Source organism: Bos mutus, chromosome 14 (genome assembly GCF_027580195.1).
Source record: "Bos mutus isolate GX-2022 chromosome 14, NWIPB_WYAK_1.1, whole genome shotgun sequence".
Taxonomy (NCBI): Eukaryota; Metazoa; Chordata; class Mammalia; order Artiodactyla; family Bovidae; genus Bos; species Bos mutus.
Window position 1 is genome coordinate 71,009,011 of NC_091630.1, and position 16,834 is coordinate 71,025,844.

At 49.3% G+C, this 16,834-nt stretch overlaps 1 protein-coding gene across 1 annotated transcript in view; it reads left to right on the forward strand.

Annotated features, from left to right (window-relative positions):
* The window catches only part of PTK2 (protein tyrosine kinase 2), a 192,929-nt gene that overhangs the window by 143,192 nt on the left and 32,903 nt on the right, over nucleotides 1-16,834 (forward strand). Inside the window, 6 exon segments of the mRNA XM_070382716.1 lie at nucleotides 1,502-1,586; nucleotides 4,943-5,043; nucleotides 7,643-7,758; nucleotides 8,541-8,641; nucleotides 10,050-10,139; nucleotides 12,533-12,737. Coding sequence (XP_070238817.1) covers nucleotides 1,502-1,586; nucleotides 4,943-5,043; nucleotides 7,643-7,758; nucleotides 8,541-8,641; nucleotides 10,050-10,139; nucleotides 12,533-12,737 — 698 coding nt within the window.

Consider the following 16,834-nt stretch of genomic DNA (forward strand, 5'->3'; position numbering starts at 1 on the left):
GTTCAGCAGACAGACCTCTCCTCTGGGGGCCTGGCGACTGCTCCCTCCGGGGTGGTCCTGCCACATGGGCACACCTCCCTCAGGGTTGGAGAGGGACTGCGGTCCCCCGAGTCTGTGTTACAGTCTTGTGGCCATTTATGTCACTCTTGCTTGAGAGCATGTCCTAGAATCACAGTGTGCAGTTAGCATGAAATCTAAAACAAATTAATGCAATTGAGGGTACTTTTAAGATATGCAAAAAAAAAAAAAAAAACACACCCTGGCCATGACTTGTAAGTGAGCCTTTCCATTTAAAAGAATAATATTCAAAGTGTTTGTTAATTCCACAAATATTTATTGAACACATACTATGAATCAGGTTGCTGTTCTAATGAGGTGGTTTTTTTTTTTTTTTTGAGGGTGGTGAACAGAGCACCTGAAATAAGAGAAATAGATGGTTCTGGAAGGGACCACCCAAAGCCAAGGATAGGATAAACACATACATTTCCAGTTAAAATCTTCCCTGGTGTTTTTTGAATTGATTTGCGTGAAGTGACCTCTTATTTCTTGCTTTTCTTTTGAACTTGGATGAGGAAGTTCAGCTTCTTTGGCTCCCAGGGTGACGTGTTTTCTAGGTTTCTCGCCACCCCCTGCACCTTGGCGTGTCGCCCCTCTCCCTGACCTCTCGGTGTGGAGGGGCTGGGGGGTGCCGTCTTCACACCCTTTTCTCCCTGTGGGGTTTGTCTAGCCTGTGCTTCCAACACTGTCTGAACTGTGGCTGCCTCCAGGACCCGTCCCTGCCCCACCCAGTGCTGACGCCCACTCCCCAGTGTGACTCGCTGTCCCAACCACATCTCAAGCCCGTCACATTCAGAGCTGGGCTTCTGGTCAGCTTCAGAGACCCCAGCTTGCCCTCTCCTGCCCAGCCTGGCATCCTCTCCCCCGTTACCCCCCAGCCCTCCACATCCACACCTCCCCTCACCTCCCTGGAGTGTTCCTTCCTGGCCAAGGTCAACAGGGCCCTCCTCTGCCCAGACCCTGCCCCGGGACGGGGAGCTCTCACTCAGGGTAGAAGCCACAGGGCCACCCCTGCCCCTCCAGCAGGTCTTTGCTCTTGTCCCCCCTCCGCTCTCTCTCCAGGAGCTTACCTTCTAACCTCTGCGACGTCTCAGCGTCTTGTTCATGGTGTCTGTCTGCATCCTCCGCTGGGACATCAGCTGGTGGTGCACAGGATTGCCGGCCCTTGTTCCGGTGCAGCCTGAGCCCCTGCAGGAGTCCCGGAGGCACCATGGGTGAGGGGGGTGGGTGTTTGTGGGACATGAGTCACCTGCAGCGTTTCACTTGCATGTCTGCTTTCTGGGGATTTTCTACAGGGGATTTTAAGTGTTCCTCCCACTGTTAAGATTTTATAGTTCTGATTCTGTCTGATCCAGAATCCACAGAGTTGCAGAATAAACTGCCTTTCCTAAACGTGCCCACTGATTAACATAGAGACCTCTTGTTCCATGTGTCCCCATCACAGGAGAATCCAGCTTTGGCAGTTGCAATTAAAACATGTAAAAACTGTACTTCGGACAGTGTGAGAGAGAAGTTCCTTCAAGAAGCCTGTAAGTTTCTAGACATTTCTGTGGGACTCCATTTTGACTTTCTGTCTGTGAAATCCAAACGGTCTCTGAAGAAGTAAGAAAAACAATGTTTTTGACTTTTATGAGGCAGCTGCATTTATTCTGTTGCCATGCAGTTCATACCTGTATTTGTTGAGGCTCATGGGTACAGAGTTCTCCAGGGCAGCTGTCACATTTGGGGTGTGAAGGCAGATTGACTAACTGCCCCTTCATCCCCTGGCACTTTGTACCGTAACTATCTCCACTCTGGGCTTGGGCAGACGTAGTGATGCCCGCAGGTCCAGGAGTTGGATGGTGAGCAGGACAGACAGTCCCTGCAGGATGGAACCCGAGGATGAGTGGGGAGCAGGGCCCAGACCATCCTGAGGGCCCGCTGTAGAGTCAGGTCCTCTCCTGAGGACAGCCCTGTGGAAAGCAGGCCCTGGTCCTGCCTGTGTGCACCTGTCGGCTCCTTCCCGCCTGCCTCTGGCTGGGTCCTTCATCCTGCTTCCACTGGGCTTGTTCCTCCCGACCAGCAGAGTTGAAGGGTCTCTCGTTCAGAGGCTTTGTCACGGGAGCCTGGTCTTTCCCTTCCCAAGTGTCCATAATTAAATACACGATGCCTCTCTCTCCCTCTAGACTGTAAGTCCCAGTGGGGACAGGGACCGTGTTTGTTTTGCTCACGGCTCAGCCCCAGAGCCAACACAGGGCTTAACTCACAGAAGGTGGTTGTAGCTTTTGGTTGCATGAATGAATCTTGGTGTCTTTCATCACATGTACATGGAATTTCAATAAATATTTACCACCCAGCAGCCCAATAAGTGATAAGTCATGGAATAAACCAGATGGTCACTTCATCAGTCAAGTCAGAGCAAGTCCTGATCCTGTTCTTTGATCTTTGACTGGAGTATGAGAGAGGGCCTGGCGATGACTTCCATCTCAACTAGTGTGCTTCTTTAGGGCGTCGAGGCTGAGAAAACATAGACTGTGTATCAGCCATCATTACCTAACAGCCTATGTGCTTTTCCTTTGGTGGTAAAGTGCATTATATATTTTCAAAATTGCACATTTTTAAAAATTGCTTACCTTTCTCTAAAATTTTTGCGAGTAGGTATTGTGATTTTTGTAAGACTTTGGAATCATTATTACAAAAATCAATTTTAGCATTTTGTAAGTAGTCAGGTCAAACTAACCTTGTTCTTTTTGAAAGGCTGAAATTTCAGAGAAACATGCTACAGGCAGTATACCTAAAATTCTGTAGGGCTTTGACAGGCTGTACATGTAAGTGTGGCAGCGTGGACTAGATCGGGTCATTAAACTCTTTCTATAAAGCACCACGTACCAAATATCCTGGGCTCTGCAGGCCAGGTGGTCCCTGTCGAGGCTGCTCAGCTCTGCCGTCAGAGTGTGGAAGAGCCACAAACAACTCAAAAAGGAGCGAGCAAGACTGTTGCAGTGACTCTGGTTTGTGGAAGCCAGCAGCCACCCTGGCCCACGCTCCTGGCCCTGGGTGAGTCAGACTGCTGCGCCTGGCAGGCTTCAGTCCCGCGGATAGAGTTTCCTGGCGGCCGCCGTCTCCTCTTAGCCCTGCTCTGTGCAGTGTTCTTAATGATTACCCCGAGGAAATAGAAAAGCTTGTTAACTATATGTTAAGGGTAGCACAAAACTGAAAGAGATGGTAAGTCAATTGAAAATAAGAGTAAATGTGCCGGGTTCCTGAACGTCTGTCCCAGGCCATCACGCTGCACTGAAGTGATGAGCTGTGCTGACGAGGTGGCTGTCAGCAGTACATTGTGGGTTTTGCACCAGGTATTGATGTGTGTGGTGTTTTTTGTTTGTTTCTCTGGTTTAAACTAACAGGTCCTATTTTGGGGATGTGTGGGAAAAATTGAGGGGAGAATACCTTAAGGGTTTGAGTTCTGTTAAGTGAGGGTGTGGTCAGTCTGCAAGAAGAGCCAGTGTGGTCCTTGGGTGCAATGGCAGGATATATATATAGATATAGATATATACATATATCTATAGATATAGATATAGATAAAGATATACAGTCTTCCATATCTACAAGTTTTACATCCACAGATTCAACCAACTGTGGGTTGAAAATATTGATAAGAATTCCAGAAAGTCCCAAAAGCAAAACCTGGCTGTGCTGTGCTCTGGCGCCTGTACACACGGTGTTTACGTTGCATTAGGTGTTACAGGAGGCACAGTGCATGGAGGCTGTGCACAGGCTACATGCAAATACTCCGCTGTTTTCAGAAGCGCTTGAGCGTCCTCAGATTTTGCTTCCCCTCCAGGGGTCCTGGGACCCATCCCCTGTGGATATGGAGGGTCAGCTGTGTGGTGTGCAGAGTGAAAGCAGAGAGGCCTGTCTTCCCCAGATGGAGCCGGCACTGAGCTGCAGTCCACACTGGGCTCCGTACTAGAGTGGGTATGACGAGACAGTTTCTCCTGCTCTGTTGCTCGTGTCCTTGCTTGGCAGCATAAAAGTCAACCCTGAATTGGTCCCCAAAATTTAAAAAAAAATTTTTTTCATTTCAGTAGGCTGTGAAATCCAGGTGCTTTGGAGGGACCACTGCACTGCACTAGGTTGCCTGTCAGGTTGCTTCCAGGTTTGAGGTTCTATAGTTCCAGGAATGTTGTCTTGCGTCTCAGTCATTCTAGCGTGCTGTGCAGGTGACTTCCTTAACCTGATGTTAGAAATGTGTACATGCTTAAAAATAGGTCCCCACATCTAGGTATGTGTACCTGTGCAGGGCCCTCTTGGTCATCCTAGGCTCAGCAAAGCAGTCACACTCACGTGACGGCCATAGGCCACATCTGGCGTCAGACTTTCTGAGAGGAGTTCAGGCCTGGAAGCCACATGCTGGCATTTCCCCACAGGGAAGTCCTCACAGTGGTCCAGGAACTGCTTACTTAGCCCTGATAGTGCTGGGAGGTGATGCGGCCACAGCGATGGATGCCAGAGCCTCTCGGGTCAAGGAGAAATCCTCTCAAAGCCACTGGCATGGACTCTGGGGCCCTGCAGGGGACGCCCAGCGGCACTCACACTGAGGAAAGCGCCTGCTGCCCCACCAGCAATTTACCAATCAGGTGGTTTTACCATGAAGGGTATTTCTTAGAAAATGAATCACACATTCCAGCTCGGTCAGCTTTCCAGAGGAAAACCTGGAAAGTTAGCCTCAGGTCAGATTTGTCCCTGGAAAAGAGGAGGAGGTTTTCTCAGCCAGTGAAAAGCATTGAGTCCTAACCACTGGACCCCCAGCGAACTCCCGTTAGCCCCGAGTCTTAGCTGAACTCGTCTTCAGGAAACTGAAAGATCTTCAAAACAATGACGGTGGACACCTGTTTCTCCCCAGTAACAATGCGTCAGTTTGACCACCCTCACATTGTGAAGCTGATCGGAGTCATCACAGAGAACCCGGTCTGGATCATCATGGAGCTGTGCACACTCGGAGAGGTACCCGCCCCCCACCTGCTGCGCCTGCACCTGCAAGGGAGTGCATGACATACACTCTCACAGTATATGAGTGTCTGTGTGTGTGCGTATACTAGTGCACACTCGGAGAGGTACCCGCCCCCATCTGCCGCGCCTGCACCCGCAGGAAAGTGTGTGACGTACACTCTCACAGTATACATAGGAGAGTGTATGTGTGCGTATACGTAGTATAGTAGTATGGTGTAATAGTGTAGTCGCTCAGTTGTGTCCGACTCTTTGTGACCCTGTGGACTATAGCCCACCAGGCTCCTGTGTCCATGGGATTCTGTAGGCAAGAATACTGGAGTAGATTGCCATTTCCTTCTCCAGGGGATCTTCCTGACCCAGGGATCGAACCCGGGTCTCCCACATCACAGGCAGATGCTTTACCCTCTGAGCCACCAGGGAAGCCAAGGGTCTCCCCTGGTGGCTCAGACAGTAAAGCGTATATGCCTGCGATGTGGGAGACCCGGCTTCAATTCCTGGGTCGGGAAGATCCCCTGGAGAAGGAAATGGCAATCCAGCACTCTTGCCTGGAAAATCCTATGGATGGAGGAGCCTGATAGGCTACAGACCATGGGGTCGCAAAGAGTCAGACATGACTGAACGACTTCATTTTCACTTTCACTATGGTAGTATAGTGTCCTCATTAAGTTCCCAAGTAGTCCCCTAGCTCAGTGCAGGCAGCAGGGTCTTCCCACCCCAAAGCTTTGTCAGGACAGGAAGCAGCAGGTGACCAAGAGGTTCTCTTTATTCCCTCTCTCTTGCTGTTGCCTAAAGAACACACCCACTGATTTGAGTGTGAAAAAAACAATGTTAGTGGAGTTTGGGTAAATGAGTGCTGAATTTAGGTAAATCAGAACTATTGCTTCATCTTTGGGGGAATTCACTTTGCAGTGTCTTTCAGACCAACTAACGTGAGTCCCGGTTTCTTAAAATGTAGCAGAGCGTGAGCAGATGTCCTTATTTGACTTCCTCCAGGACGCAGACGCTCCTTGGTGTGTCACCACCCCCTGGACGCGGGGCCCCACCCAGGCCACTGAGTCACAGATGGGCGGGCCGGCTGGGCCCCGCCCTCTGTCCTTCTCCAGGCGGCTCCCTGGGCCCTGCTTGGGGTAAACCTTCCAGATGTCTGCACGTGACGTTGGTGCTGAAATCTACTAGTTTAACCGTCTAACACATTGTGCACATTACTTGTTTCTGGAAGGACACCAGGCAGTTTTGCTTTTAGTGAGAATCGGGGTTTTAGTTTCTGGGAATCAGAGATGGCCTGGGCCCGTCGTCCTCTCACGATGGTGTCGGCCCTGCCTTCTGGGAACAGGGCGCTGCTGGTGGCCCCCCTGATCTCCTCCCCAGCTCTGATGACAGCTCTGTGAGGCTCTAAGAAGAAACTGTGGCTAACATTAGATGGTCTAAAAGACACTGCAAAGTGAAGTCCCCCAAAGGTGAAACAGTGGTTCTGATTTACCTAAATTCAGCATTCATTTACCCAAACCTCTCTAACATTGCTTCTTTCACTCTCAAATCACTGGGCATGTTCTTTAGGCAACAGCAAGAGAGGGGAAAAAAATAACCACTTGGTCACCTGCCACTTCCAGTCCTGACAAAGCTTTCTGGTGAAGGAAATATCTTAAGGCCTCTAGGATTTCTCTTCTTCCTTTCCTACACCTTTCCAAATAAAATGGAGTGTTTACATAAAATGGAGTGTTTACATAGTAAATTGTTTGTTCACATTATTTTTCTGCTTTTGTTTTTGGAGAATTTGCTAATTCTTCTGGCTTAGATCATTAGTAATGCTAGAAGGAAATGGCAACCCACTCGAGTATTCTTGCCTGGAAAATCCCATGGACGGAGGAACCTGGTTGGCTACTGTCCATGGGGTCGCAAAGAGTCAGACACGACTGAGCGACTTCACTTCACTTCACTTTATGTGTAGGGAGATTGTGTAGGATTGGAGTTCATCTCCCTTCTTTGCTATATTAGCATTTAGCCGAATTAGTCCTGTTGGTCGTAGTATGGACCCGTAAGCCTAGTGCTTAAACACCTGTAAACACGTAACCATTTTACCCTTCTTCATCCAAGATTCCCTGGCGGCGAAGGGGGGACTTCTTGCCTCCCCTTTGTCCTCATACCCTTGTGCTCAGGTCGGCCTGGGGCGGGGGGTGTTCTGGGGAGGTGGGCTGACCGTGGTTGTGGAGGAGGCTTGTTTTGTAACTAGATTTTTTTTTGTTCTCCGGCTCTCATTATCTGGTGGTATTTTATACCACAGGTTTAATTCATTCCCTGGAACCATCTTTCTGTATTTTTCCAGAAATGTGTCTGTAATCATGAGGACTCTAATTTTTGCAATTGGATCTCAAATGAAGAATAATTAGGCATGATTTCTGAGATGATGTGTCTCTTTCATTATGCCTGTTTTTTGGGGTTTTTTTTCTTTTCTTTTAGGATAGAATTGAAGGCATTCTCATAAAAATGCATTTGGACCTTTCCAGATCATTGTTGAATGTAGCTCTTCTGCTGTTGATTTTTAGTCTCTGACACTAATTATTTTTCTTGTTCCTTTTGGTCATTGTTGAAAAAGCTGCGGTCGTTTCTGCAAGTAAGGAAATACAGTTTGGATCTAGCGTCTTTGATCCTATATGCCTATCAGCTTAGTACAGCCCTTGCGTATCTGGAGAGTAAAAGATTTGTACACAGGTGAGACCAGTCATGAAGCTGGTGAGCTGCCTCTGAGTGGGGGGGTGGGCGGAAGGAGGTTCTTACGGTGCCTGAGACCCTTTGCCCCTCTTGACTCCTACACAGACGGCACTGAAAGTCCTGTGTAGTGCCATGGCATGGGACTCATGGAGTTGAGGGGTTTTCCTCACATGGAGTTGGAAGCAGATCACTGGTTCCTTCCACAAATACTGTTGACAGCCTCTATGTGGCACTGTGGACCTAAAACATATTGTCATGGAACTTTCTAGGACACCATAGCGTCATAAGTAACATCTGTTGGCCTTGTGCAGAATTTCTGTTCTTAATCTGGGTCTCTCATTTGAGTACAAGTGAAAGCCCTTACAGTTCATTTGCCTAGTATTTTTTGTTGGAAGTGTTCTGAAGATCATTTTAATTGTATTTAATGAGATTTGTTAGTGACAGTAGGGTTACACACCCTGCCCTGTACTGTCCATCAGTTATTGCAGTGGGCAGTGTGATTGTATGAAAAGTAGTAAGTGGTTTCATTATTTGAGAGTTTTCTTTGCCATTATTCAGGATACTAATCACCATATTATTGAGTGAGTAAATATCTGCCAAAAGGAATATATTTGAAGTAAAACAATAAAAGCATCTCTCTTTTTCAATGTATAATAAAGTTCCTGTTTGTATTATATATAAGCTGTCTTTCAGAGTACCTATGTGTCTTTATATAACATAGATCAATTTGTGGGGTTTTCCTCTCGTATTAAAATTTATTGTTCCACATTCTTCCTTATCAGGGACATTGCTGCTCGGAACGTTCTGGTGTCCTCAAATGATTGCGTAAAATTAGGAGACTTTGGATTATCCCGATATATGGAAGATAGTACTTACTATAAAGGTAAGAAACCAGAGCGACAAGTAGGAAGTATGTTCAGTGATTTTTAGCTCTTAAAAAAAGTACCTTTTAATGTGCTCGGCTGAGCTTTGACGTAGGTGTGTAGTCAGGTCCGTGGAGCAACGACAGCCTTTTCGGTGAAGGCGCTAGAGCAATTGGTCATCCCTGGGCAAGAAATGGCCCACAACCTACACTCACTCTCCATTAACTCAGACCCATCATAGACTAGTTACAAGACCTAAGACTGTGAGACTTTTAGGAAGAAAAATAGAGGCAAATATTTTGAATCTAGGGCCAGGCGAAGAGTCCCTGGATTTGACAACAAAAACATGCATAAAAGGGAAAAAATAATAACTTGTTCCTCATCAGAAGTTAAAACCTTTTGTTCTGCAAAAGACCTGGGCAGATGGATGGAAAGACCACCAGTTACAGAGTGGGAGGAGATGTTTGCTAACCACATCCCCAACAAAAGACTGTTACCTGGGCTACAGAAAGAACGCTCAAAACTCACAGGTGAAAAGGGAAAGAACACAGGTAGAAAAGGGGCAAAAGATATGAAGAGAGATTCCTCCGCAGGCTATTCAGGTGGCACAGGGCACGTTACCCCTGGGGAAGTGCAGAGTGAGCCACTGGGGGTGTTGGGCACACCTGTTGGGGCGGCCATGGTTATAGTAGTGGTAACATGGAATGCTGGCAGACATGGAGAAGGCAAGGCGAGTTACTTGTGAATTGTTTGTGAGGGTGTTAAATGTCAAATGATACACCCACTCTGGAAAAGAGTTTTGCAGATTCTTAAAAAACTGAACATGCACTCTCATTTGACCTAGAAAGAGACACCCAGCCATCTCACCCAGAGAAAGGAAAGCCCACATTTACACAAAACTGGTGTTTGTTCATTGCAGCTTTATCTCTAGTTGCTGACAGCTGGGATCAACTCAGATGTCCAGCCCCCGACCCTCTGCCTGGTAGACACAGCTCGCCACCTCCCAGCGGAGGGGTGGGCACCCTGGCTCAGTGAACACAGTTCCTCCCAGCCTTCCTAAAGAGCTCCAATCTACTGACTCTAGAGACTTCCATCCTTTAGTTTTTGAGCTGAAATTTAGCTGATGTGATTTTTTTCTTTAATTTTGCCAATCTCAGAATCAGATTGACTTGGTTCTTCAAGTTATTATTAATTTTCATATTCTTAGTACTTGAGCTAAGGTTTGGACTGTTAAGTCTGTTGGCTGTGAGCTCTTGGCTGCATCCTGCCCTTCTCCCCGCCTCCCCACATCACCCAAGTGACTAGCATTGAAAGGAAGGGAAAAGTGGTTCTCCCAAAGACCCCATAGTGGAAATCTCAGCTGGCTCTAACTGTGAGGTCCCTAAGCAGATAACAGGGAGGTTTTACTTTCTCAAATTAATCTTCCAGCTTCCAAAGGAAAATTGCCTATTAAATGGATGGCTCCTGAGTCAATCAATTTTCGACGTTTTACCTCAGCTAGTGACGTGTGGATGTTTGGTGAGTATTTGAGAACTTCTGTGGTTAAAATTACAGTTCGTATGTTCTACGGAATAAACTTCGCGCTGTCTGGTCAGAGTCGGAAGTTGGTCTGCCCTTCCCTGCCCGACCCCCACCATCACACGCCGTCCTCACCCATCTAGCGCGGACCTCTTCCTCCCTCATGGGGTAAGCTCTTTGCTCCCTTCCCTCCTCTCTGCAGCCTTCTGTGTGGCGTTACTTTTACGTGAGTGATGTAAACGGTTGACCTGCCCGTCGGGTGACGTGATGGCCCCCAAATCTGGCGTGTCTGAGACTGACTGCCTTTCACCTCTCTCTGGAGTCTGACCTCCTTCCCAGCTTGTCTCAAGGCTTGAAAGCTTGTCCTTCGCGTCCTGTAGCGCTGCTGCTCCGATGTCCCCCCTGCCAGCCCCGGTGGTCCCTGCCGCCCGCCTCCTGCCCTCTGTGTCCCTGCAGAGCCCCCAGGCATGCGTGTGTGTGGCTGACGTTCATCCTGCAGCACTTCTTCCCTCTTCCCAGCCGCATTTTTAAATGACTCACCTTTTTGGTGTGGATGATGCTCCGTCTCCGCCCTACTTTCCAGACACCTCATCCTGACATCCTTTCCTCCCATTGAAACTGGTTCTGACCTTCAGGGTCACCTGACTGTCCCCTTTCCACGTGTGCGGCAGGTGTGCCACCCCAACGTGGGCTCCCTTTCTCCGCTCTCCCTGCGCCTCCTCTCTCAGTCACGACACTCCCGCGTCGATCCTGTGCGTGGTCCTCTGTGCGTATTTCCTCTGCTGGATTTCAGACAGCTTCCCAGGAGATGATCTGTTAAGTTTATGCACCTTCTTTTTCCTGTAAATAAAAACAACTTTATGTTTCTCAAGTATGTGTTCTCATTTTTTTCTTCTGCTTCCTTGCTGTTGCCTTTCAACAACCATTTAGTGCCTTAACCCATATTAGGTGAAAGAAGGAATTCAGTCAGACAGGAGACGGTGCCCTGAGATTGGAGAAGGGGCTGCAGTCCAGTTGGCTTCAGATCCTAAGACCTCACTGTCTGCTTTGCGACCCATGGAGCAGGTTGCTTAACGTCTCAAGGGAATTCCTCATTTCGGGGCCTGAGATGCCTATTTGTTTTTTGTTTTTCTTCACATTTCTGGAACTAGGATTTGTGATGCATCAGTGGCACCTCACAGTTGGTGTCACTCGGGGTGTTTATGTGGTTACTCGCATGCACGTGTGTAGACTTGGTTTTGTTCATATCAGTGCTACTTTCTTATCTGAATGAGTTTAAAAGAGCTCTTTGGTAAGAGTAAAATAATTCTAAGAGGTAACAAAGGATCACATTATAATTTAGTTGGCAGCATATTCCCTCCTTTTCTGGTAATATAATAATGCATCTTAAAATCCATAGCATCTTAGATTTCATAAACAACAGTTTTTAAAAAGATGTAAGGTGTGAGGATTAAGGATGATGTAAATTTCAAAGAAGGGTTCCAGACACGCATTGAAGTCTCAAGAAATGATACCCGGTGTTGTCATTAGTAGTGATATTGTCATAATTACTGGTGAGAAAAAAAACAGAAGTAAGGCAGTTTTTTTGAGGGGGGCGGTCATACACTGTTCAAAATCCTTGGCTTTTGGCTAATTTCAGATCTAATTCACATTGACGTGAAGTTGTGCCTTCCTGTCTGAGGCACACACCAGCTTAGGTGCTGAAGATGCCGAAAGACAGTCACAGCCCCTCTGCCCCTGCCCTGGCAACAGGTGTACAGGCCACGCTTGTGGTGGGGCAGACGGGAGTTTCCAGGGTCGGGGGTGGCGGGCAGGGCGAGGAACTCACAAAGGCACCTGCAAGAGGAGAGCTGTGATGAAGATGATGAGCAGTGTTGAATCTAGAGAGTTCAGCACCAGCAGAAGCTCCAAGGGGCGTGTTCTCAGGCACATCTGCCTGGCCAGTGCGCCAAGTGATGGGGCCTTGAGAGGAATCTGAGAGTCTGAACGCGTTAAGACTTGAACTGTAGGGTTTTCTCTGTCAGGCCTCGGGTCAGCTGCTGTGGTTGTGAGCAGGTTGGACTAAAGTGGAGGGAAATCTAAAATGCATTCAGCCTCTTTAAATTGGTTCACTGAGGTATGCTGTGAAATACCACTGTAGCTGGGGGGCGGTGTGTCTTCTAGTGTAGATTTTTTTAGAGAGATAAACCTCTTACAAACCTCTTTTTTTTCTTGATAATACTGTTTCATCATTCCCATCCTACTAAACTAACGTTCCCGTTTCTGTTTGATAGCAGAGCTAACTGAATGCTGCCTTACTTGGCCCGTGTGCCAGCTCTGAAGTCACTCCTGAAACATGGGAACTGCCCTCCTCCTGCTAAGTTCACGGCTGTGTTTTTGCTCCTGCCCCACAGGTGTGTGTATGTGGGAAATCCTGATGCATGGCGTGAAGCCCTTTCAAGGCGTGAAGAACAATGACGTGATCGGGCGCATCGAGAACGGGGAGAGACTGCCCATGCCTCCCAACTGCCCTCCCACTCTCTACAGCCTCATGACCAAGTGCTGGGCGTACGACCCCAGCCGGCGGCCCCGCTTCACTGAGCTCAAGGCTCAGCTCAGGTAGGAGTGGGGTAGGGGGCCGGGCTGGGGCAGGGGTGGGGGCAGGCCTTGGCCGCCTCTCCCTGGCAGATCCTCTTCTCAGTACATCTTGGGCAAGCATGATTACGTTACTGATTTGTGTTTATTTATACTTCGTTAGTCTTAAGCACGTGTCTTAGAGTCTTTCTAAAGTTGAGAAGGTGATCAGATCTCCCTGGCCTGACTGCTCGGCACCGCTCCTGGGTCCTTCCTGACCTGGTCCCCGCTCAGCTCTTCATCTCTCTGCACACACTCCGCTTTCCGCTCTAGCCGCACCCCGCCTCTGACCGCCTGGACCTCCCGCATTGTTCTCTGCCTTTCTTTCCACCCCCCTGCACCCCCATTGCCCCCGGGGTGCCCCTCTTCAATCTTCACAGCCCAGCTCAGGTGTCGCCTCCCTAATCCCACCCACCCACAAAAGAGACAGACCCACCCGTGTGGTGTCCTCTCAGAGCTTGTGTTATCTACCGTAGCTCAGACACCCACCTTGCCCGCTCCGGGGCTGCCTCCTGCGGCCCCTGCTCTGTGCCAGGCGCCGCTAGACCCAAGCCTACAGCAGCCCCGTCCCCGGGGGGAGCACACGGCGCTCCTCAGTGTGCTGAGTGTCCGGAGGGGCTGTGCAGAGCTGACCGTCCACTGGGCGGCCTTCGTGCAGCTTACGCATTCCTGTAGCCTCGAGGCAGAGCTTAGGACCAGTACCTCATCCGTGCTCAGGAAGCAGTTGTTGAATTAAGTCTAGATTGAGGCTTAATACTTGAGTCAGCAGGACACTTTAATATAACACATAAGCCAGCCAGCCAGTACCATGGGTTAATGTGCCAAATCACCTGCCTCCTATTTGGGGTACTCCCTGATCTTAGGTAAGTTTCTTTATTTGCTGTATTTCAGTCTTTTTTCATAAAACTCACTGAATGTCAGGGTGCAGAATCCCGGGCAGCTCCTGTAGCCTGCCCTCACCACCAGAGCTTGAACCCTCCAGCCTGGCTCAGTACAGGCGGCTCAACACAGAAAATGATTCCAGGAGGGAGCAGCAGGGCCTGGGTGCGAGGTGGAAGCCAGTTGTCCAGTCGGCAGCTGTTGTGCTGTGTCTCCTCGTTCTAGGCTAGGCTCTGTGGGTCCAGAGGGAGCAGGCACAGTCCTGACCCCGGATCTTGAAGTCCGGCGGAGGCGGGGGCCGATGTCCTTGGCCGCACCGTGACTCCCGCGACGCCCACCACCCGCCCACCTCCGTCCTGCTGCAGGGCCCCTCTGTGATGGCCCCTCAGGTCTCTTGAGACAGCTTTCTCCAGGCTGAAAGTCTCCATACGGTTCAGCTATATGCACTGCCAGTGTTGGGGCCCACTTTGAAACATGCTGTATTTCATGATTTGCTCCTACATGTGTTTGGTTCCTTGTTGACCTTTCCTCAGAGTTTGACAGTTTCTGTCCCTGAACCTCTCCACTTTGATGCTGGACTCCGCGGCGCATCCTTCCCCGTCATTCAGGGTATCGACCAACTTCTCCTCATCCCCTGAGCCCCTTCTGGGTTCATTGTCTTAACCCCCTGTGGCTTTGCTCCCAGCTGCATCTGCCGTTGGCTTCTGTTCTACCTTTTCTCACCGGCCCCAGGCCTGGGCTCCCCGCTGCAGGGCACTGTGTATCCTGGAGCACAGCTGCTGTGGCTTCTCCTGCCTGGCTCTTGCCCATGCCTTCTGTGGGTCATGGTGGGGCCTTTGTCTCCGCCAGCATCGGGAAGCCATCAGTAATTCCCTGCCTGCCTGCGCACACCAGCTGACCAGCTAGGGAATCCTCACCTCCGTGTCTACAGACCTACTCCCCTCGCCCCGCACGCCTCACCCGTCAGTCTTACCCGAGCTCCCTGCTTAGGACAGCTTTCAGTGGGTTCCTGCCACCCCGTCAGGTAGAGGCTTCCAGAGTAGCAGTTGGGGCTCCTTGAGTCTCGGCCGGTGCCCTCCTGCCCTTTCTCACACTGGGGCCACGCTAACCCACGTCTCCGCCTGGAAGGCACCTGCCTGCACCTGCCGAGATGGGCCCTGGCATCCTCCTCGGCCTCCTCCCTGCTCTGCCCGCAGGCTGCCCGGAGTTCTGGCTGCTTCTGGCCATGCTCGCCCTGCGCAGCCCCAGGCGGCCGTGGCCCGGTCCAGCCAGCTGCCCCAACACTGGGCACCACGTGGCTGGGCCAGTGCTGGTCACTGGGCAGGAGGACCAGACACTTTTCCTGCCCTCGAGGAGCTCACAGTCTAGTACGTCTCATCCCCTACTAGACTGAAGCTCCTTGAGGACAGGGATCGTCATACTCACCTTGGTGTCGCCCAACCCCCAGGCCAGGCTCTGGGACCCAGTGAGGACCACACAGCCGCCGAGCCCATGCTCGGCACACAGCAGTGCTGACGTGGCCGGAGGATGGCATGAAGGTGGGGTAGCTCCCCAGAGCGTCCCGGGTGAGGGTTGAGGGCGAAGCGCAAGTATTTTATACGCACACACATGCACATGTATAAAAACATCAGGTCCCAGTTTATAGATGTTTTCTTGTGAACAGGTAGCACAGGTCCTTGAGTATTAGTTTATCCTGTTTGTTTTGTATTAGTCAGAAATGAAACTTAACTTTGTATTTGGAACATGTGGAATATGGCTACCAAATAAGCCAAATAAAATACAACTTTGTAACATAATAGCTTGCCTGGATAGCTATATGTAACAATGAATCACAAAAAAATAGAATCTTGGTGACTTTTCTGAAAGTTTTATTATATGCAAGATTCAGAGAAAATAATAAATTTTGGGTAATGCTTATCCCAGGTCACTTAAAAATGTTCCCCAATCCCATTCTCCTTGTCTGCCGTAAGAGAAACACTGCAGACAGACTCAGGTTCTTGGGGGCTCCTTTCCTCTGGGAAAGGACTGCCGCTTGTTTTCACTGTGTCCTAAGTTAAGAACAGTGGCTCTCAGAGACTCTTGTTGGCAGAGGGGACCTACTGGGATGGCTCAGCTCTGACCGAAAGGCCGGTCTTCCTCCTGTCCTGGGTCCTTGTTCGTAAATGTGCCTCACTGAGGAGAATGAGATCCAACTCTCAGCAGCCTGTTGGCAAGTGTAAGAAATCCCTCAGTAGGACATTTCTCATAGTGTATGCCCTAGCACTTCGCACTGTGTTCCTGACAAGTTATAAGAGTGCACTGAGTATTCTTTGAGTGAAGGAATCATTTAGTCCCTTGCTGGTTCAGTTCATCATGTGGCGGATACTGTGCCAAGGAGACCACATAAACCACGGGTGTATTTTCCCCTTTGGAGGTTATGTTCAAAGTTAGCATAGTGAGCAGTGCTCTGTGTGACTTAAGACATCTGTGCTTCCTTATAGGAAGAGATTGTCAGCTTTATCGCAGGAAAGCATTTAACGCGCGGCTTCTTAATCCCTTTTCAACAAATGAATGCAATAAATAAAGTTATCCATTTAAATTTTGTACCTTAATTTTGGTTATTTAAAAAATTTTTTGTTGACATGCAAAGATGCGAACTTAGAGACATGCCAAGAAGTAAACTTATTGAATTTTCATAAATTGGGCACAGTAACCAGAACAAGAAAACAGCACTGCCTGCACCCCAGAAACCCACTAGAGACCTCTTTCCAATTAGCGCCCCCTCCGAGGGTAACCGCTCACCATCGATTGGTTCTGCCTGTTTTGAGCTTTACGTAAATGCTGTCATTCAGTGTGTACTTCTTTGTTTATGACTTATTTTTGCACAAGACTTAGTTTGAGATCACCGTGTTATTTAGCTGGTTGTACCTCATTCTCGTTGCTGTATGTGCACCAATTATGACTCTACCGTAGTTTCTCTCTTCTACTACTTTGCATCTTGGAGCTTTGAGACACAGACAGCATCAAGACTGCTGCTGTGTGGACATAGCAGACGTGTCTTTGGGGAGCACATATGCACAAGTGCCTGGTGGGTGCATGTTCACGCATCCGCGTGCGTGCAGGCTGTAGCTTTATGTACCGACAGCGCCTGTTTTTCTAAGTGGATGCGCCTGTGCAGCATCCCCAGCAGTGATGAAACCTCCTGTTGCTCCAGCCGTGGTTTC